At 33.2% G+C, this 5549-nt stretch overlaps 1 protein-coding gene and 1 non-coding gene across 2 annotated transcripts; one reads left to right on the top strand and one right to left on the bottom strand.

The window, feature by feature from the left end:
- Window positions 1–2101: 2101 nt before the first annotated feature.
- LOC111892116 (light-harvesting complex-like protein 3 isotype 1, chloroplastic) lies at window positions 2102–3391 on the bottom strand. The gene is made up of 3 exons (XM_023888187.3): window positions 3001–3391; window positions 2591–2728; window positions 2102–2432 (listed from the first exon to the last, which is right to left on the bottom strand). The coding sequence occupies exons 1-3, from the start codon at window positions 3329–3331 to the stop codon at window positions 2176–2178; spliced, it is 726 nt and encodes a 241-aa protein (XP_023743955.1). The 5' UTR covers window positions 3332–3391; the 3' UTR covers window positions 2102–2175.
- Window positions 3392–4194: 803 nt separating this feature from the next.
- LOC111892136 (U1 spliceosomal RNA) lies at window positions 4195–4355 on the top strand. Its single transcript, XR_002850447.1, has one exon. It is a non-coding gene; the product is annotated as a U1 spliceosomal RNA (small nuclear RNA).
- Window positions 4356–5549: the final 1194 nt, after the last annotated feature.

The raw sequence follows: 5549 nt of genomic DNA, 5'->3' as shown, positions 1-5549 counted from the left end.
TGTTACAAAAAACATCAAACTCGGTCCTTGCTTTCTATTTGATGGACCGAGAAAAAAAAAACAAAAACCAACGTTGCCCTGCAAAAGTTGCAACAGAGGTTCTGATTTCATCCCCTCCCTCTGATAACATCTCCTCAACGAAGCAACGAGAGTTTCATTCGCGATCAAAAGAACAGAGGAGCAACCGTGATTAACAGCAACAACATCAAAAAGGTGTCGGTTTTCTTTTTTTGTAAACTGTAGCAATATCCTTCGTTGCCCTTTCTCTCCTTCTCACGTCGACAACCTTCTTCTCCTTCTTAACTCTGGACGTGAAAACTTCTCCCACCACTGTTTCAACTTGCAGCAACGTTGGCTTCCTCTCCTTCAATTTTCTTCCGACGACGTTGTCACTGCACCGTCGTTTTCCTAAGGCAGAATCGCCACAAGCAGTTGACCTCAGCCTCTCCTAAGCTAGTGTCGATCATTCATGTAATTTCTTTGTTTTTTTCTCTATCTTGGTAAAAATCAGAAATGACACTTGGAACCTTCAGTTATATTTTGAAATTTGGTTTTGGTTACCTCTGGATCCGATAGAGGTTTGGTGAGTTTCGATTTTGGTTTCACTCATCTGTATGTTTATAATGTTTTTTCTGTTTTCATATGAATGTTAAATTTCAGATGTGAATTTCTTATTCTTTCACAGAAAATTATATGGTCTGCAACTAAGTGGTATAATGGTAATTTCAGGCTACTCTCAATCTGAACCTAAGATATGGCTTCAACTAATTGGTATAATGATAATTTCAATCTCATTCCTCATTTCTGATGCCAATTCCAAGGTACAAATCAAAGTTATGTTATGGCAAAAATGTCTATCTCCAAATGAAGTTTCCCTAATCAGGCTACCGGATTGTGTCATAGTTTCTTATACATGAGTGTTTGAGGATGATTTGCCACTTCTTCAACATCTACAAGACCACAGGCCATACTATGTGGATTTTAGTTTTGATCTATAAAACTTGAGGTTGAACTGTTATGAAGATTTAATACTAATATATATATATATATATATATATATATATATATATATATATATATATATATATATATATATATATATATATGTTAATGTGTGGTTGGATAGAAAATACTATGTGGATTTTGGTTTTGTAATACAAAAGGAAATGAGATGTGGGAATGAGATGTATACATGATAAGAACGACACATTAACACACACACACACACACACATATATATATATATATATATATATATATGTAGATATATATATATATATATGTTAATGTGTGGTTGGATAGAAAATACTATGAGGATTTTGATTTTGTAATACAAAAGGGAATGAGATGTGGGAATGAGATGTATACATGATAAGAACGAGTTCAATGTAATTTTCTATAATGAAAGACAATTTATATGGTTAACTGTATGTTAAAAACCTTAAAGCAAGAATGTGTGAAGTATACCAATGTTAAAAAGTATACAAGTGTCCATTATAAAAAAACATCATTTGAGGGTAATATAGTCATTTTACACAGTCAGTCAGATACAAAATCAAACAACAAATTTCAGTCAGAGTACTCAGTCAGAACTTCTAACCCGGTCAGTTTCTAACCCGGTCAACTATAACCCAGTTAGCATCTATCAAACGACCCTTTAATTGCTTTCGTCTTGCATTATGTCATTACATGAAAAACAATATAATATAGTTTCTTTCATGGCATAATCAATATGTTATTTTTTTTCGTATTGTTATATATATATATATATATATATATATATATATATATATATATATATATATATATATATATATATATATATATATATATATATATATATATATATATATATATATATATCAACTTGCAGACCTCCTCTCGATGAGTTTAAAAATTATCTTTTTTATTTTTAGAGATGCTCACAAAAAATTTGATGTTAATGCTCAATATGCACGACTAGAAAGGACTAGATACCGATGAACTAACTGAATCAGTCTAGGCTTTATTTTGGCCAGTTCTGTTTGGGATGATTTCGTTGATATGATTCTTTTTCTATATAAAATATGATAAATTATAAGTAAAGGCCAAATTATCCCAATAATACAAGATTAGAAGTAGAAACATTAATTTCATAAAGCTCTAACTAGTTTTATTATCGATAATACATTAATTTCATTTTTTCCCTAAAGAGCTACCACTCAAATCTGGATCTTGCCATGATGCTTGCCACTGTTTATCATAAAAAGTAGCCTCATCCGCTAGATTCTTGAGATCCTGTATAGACTTGGTCTGTCTAAACAGAACTACACCAATGACTGTCGCCAGTAAACATATCTTGCATATGAAATTACCACTTTGTCCCACCACATCGAGCCCAGTCAAAACATCCACAAGATAAGCCATAAAGAACCCAATCATTGCCGCCCGACCTACATACACAAACCTCAAATAGATTGATCTCTTAAAAACAGAGTGATTTAAATGCTCCTTAGTTTGTGTTGTGGATGTACCCATGTAGGGATATCCGGGTTAATTAAATTAAGTACAAAAAGATCAATTAGCAAATATATTGGGGGACCGGACTAACCATTTAGCAACTCAGCCTCAGGAAGGTGAGAATGTGTGATCCAAGCCCACCAGGGTATAATGGAGCTTCTAAATACCACAGGGTCTTCATTTGTTGCCATTTCCGGATGCAGTTCAAGAGACTTTCTCCTACTAGCTTCTGCAAACCCAAAAAAGTTTCACATTTGATTTTTAAGTAGAACAAGATATGAAAGAACCAAACCCAAACCGTTTTCTATTATGATTGACATCGAGACTCATGTTAATAGATAAAAATTACTATTTTTTGTCTGATTAGAAAAAGGCGACATAAGGTGGGACCTGACTAAGTCTAGGTCTTAAAAAACACGAATATCCTTGTCATCTTTGTCATCCAACATAGAGCCTTATAAGCTAAGATGTTAACTGAACAGAAGGATTGAAACTATTTACCAGCAACAATTAGAGCATCCCAATCCATTTTTCCAGATTTCACAAACATATTCAAATCCCATGTCCCGTGTTTCCATCGCTCGTCAGTGAACTTGATGCTACAAGTTTCTGTCACATCATCACCATTCTCAAGTACTCCATTAATGTTGCTCTGGTTTTGTTCTTGAGGTGGGTTTAGAGGCTTTTGGGCTTCAACATTAAGAGATACGAATGTAGCTGCCTGCTTACTTCCTAAGGAGCGGGTGGGAGTGGTTCCTACATCTTTGGTGGTGAGGTGAGGGGAGGAGCTGCAAGCTCTGTGCATTGCAGCATTGATACCAATAGAAGCCATGGATATTGGATAGCTGCTGCAAGATCCTGTCTCGCATTATATTATCATTATTTTCTGTTTGTTTATTAGAATTGCTTTATATAAAATATAAATAAAAGATGTATTGTAGCCCATAACATGAAGCACAGGAATTAAAAGCTTATCTCCACGTTATGGAAGGCTTTTGTCATGTATCTTTTATTATCCTCATCCATTTTTGTTTTGGTTAGAATAAATTAAATATTTTTGCTTTTGTAAAAGGGCAAATGTTTCAAATACTACTAACAAACAGCAATACTCACACTTATATAGCTGAGAGATTAGTTATCAATGCTGACATCCATATCCTAAAGAAGATAAATTAAACATGAAAAAGTAAATAAAAAGAACATGTAAAACACCTAAAGCAGTCGACTTTTATAATTAGCTACTAATGTGTTATGAAATTGTAATTCTGCTTATTAGGTTAGATTCCTTGACACTTTGTCTCAACTAAATGTCAATTCTCGAAGTTCAAAGAGTATACAATACAAGGTCAACGTTGTATTATATCATTCTAATGATATGTTGGAATCAAAGTGTGTTCATGCTTATCACTAGATGATTACTGTTTTTTGCCAAAACAAAACTTAATAATAAGTTTTCATTCAATACAAAATTAAAATTAAATTACATTTAGTGAGATACATATAAACAAAATATCCGATTTTTAAAAATCATTTCCTGTCAAACAATAATGATGTGGAAATCGAAATGTGGAAGGAAACATGGTTTGTATGAAATATGGATGAACTATGCATATAAAGGTTCTCCCACATCGGCACGTGGAATAAAGAGAATAGGAGGGGAAGCTCAATAAAAAGGGAAAGAGGCGCACGGAGAAGGTACTTACCTGGATGGGGTCAATGGGTGGTCAAGATGGCCCATGGCCTAGGCTAGTGACTTCCATTGCACTTTGGAAGGGTGCTAATCTAAGGTCGGCCCAAGAGGTCGAGCCTACATCATAATTTGTGCCAGTGGGGGCCTGCGTTCGCGCGGCCCCTGCCTAATTTTATTCACTTAAGTTTTCTTCACATCAGATCTGTTGTGCTAAATTAAGATAAACCTAAAGCCCAACGAAATATAGAAATGCTGTAATTGATATTTACATGTTAGACCATTAAATTTGTCAATTTTGTCTATTTAAGTAACCCATGTCAAACTTACAACTTATCTCCTTATTAAATCATTTGGTTTTTAACAAAGTTAACTAGTTAATATAAATTACACAAATGGTCCGGTTTTAATTTCTTTTGTGGTGGGTCCGTAACCAATATTGTTCATCATCGCCACCGTCGCTGTTCACTTTTGACAACCCCACGTTTTTTTGATCTTTAGTTATGTTTACCGGCAGGATAGTAAGGAAAAGATGAAGAGAATACGAAAGACAGACAAGCTTTAAAAGGTATCGATTATAGTGAGGAAGATGAAAAATCCGACAGGGAGTTGGACTGTTAGTCGTGGGTAATTTTGTTATGAGTTTGGCTAAAAAGACATTCTATTTTTCCATTTAGACACTCTATTTGATTTTAAGATTTTTTTATTGGTTGAAATTTCATTTTTTTCCGAAAAAGTTGATTATAGGTTGATTTTTTATAAAAATAATAACAAGGTGTCTAAGATGTGTCTCATCAGCAACACCTTTATACTACAACAATATTATGAATATATTTGGGTAATACTTGGTATTACACATTTTTTATGTAATGAAAGCGATCATAATTTCAAATTCATTAAAAAAAATTCACATTGCTAAACGCGAATTAAATCGGTTATTCATCTTTCACATATGATGGGATTTACGAGAAGTGCATCAACACATGAATCGATATAATTGGCTACCGTTTGTTAGTTGCATGTTTATCGGATATAACAAATTTTCATCTCAAGAAAGTTTTATTTCATATTTTCTGGACCAACCGCAAAAATTTGTTTTGGAACAATGGAAAAACAACTATGAAAAACGCTTATCATATAAATATGAGTCTCAAAACAACCATGAAATTAATCAAGAAAAAATGACCAAATGTTTATATAGCCATCATAGGTACATTAGAAATATATATCATCGTTTTAGAGAGAACTTTTTTCGTTAGTTTTAATTGAAATCCAAATAAGCCAATTATAATTCATTTCGTTTCTAGAGGTTGCAACGATGTTCATAAATCAGAATTACAGAATGAAGATAGCCTAAAAAACC

This window comes from Lactuca sativa, chromosome 2 (genome assembly GCF_002870075.4).
Source record: "Lactuca sativa cultivar Salinas chromosome 2, Lsat_Salinas_v11, whole genome shotgun sequence".
Classification (NCBI taxonomy): Eukaryota; Viridiplantae; Streptophyta; class Magnoliopsida; order Asterales; family Asteraceae; genus Lactuca; species Lactuca sativa.
The sequence above is the reverse complement of the archived record's forward strand: the minus strand, read 5'-3'. Positions and strand labels throughout refer to the sequence as shown.

Bases quoted from the DNA above. Each gene is read 5' to 3' on its own strand.
- LOC111892116 (XM_023888187.3), bottom strand. From the start codon at position 3,331: ATGGCTTCTATTGGTATCAATGCTGCAATGCACAGAGCTTGCAGCTCC. The intron at 2,729-3,000 runs GTAAATAGTTTC...TTGGGTTTGCAG, and splicing joins GGATGCTCTAATTGTTGCTG to AAGCTAGTAGGAGAAAGTCT. The intron at 2,433-2,590 runs GTTAGTCCGGTC...TTGTGTATGTAG, and splicing joins TGAGGCTGAGTTGCTAAATG to GTCGGGCGGCAATGATTGGG.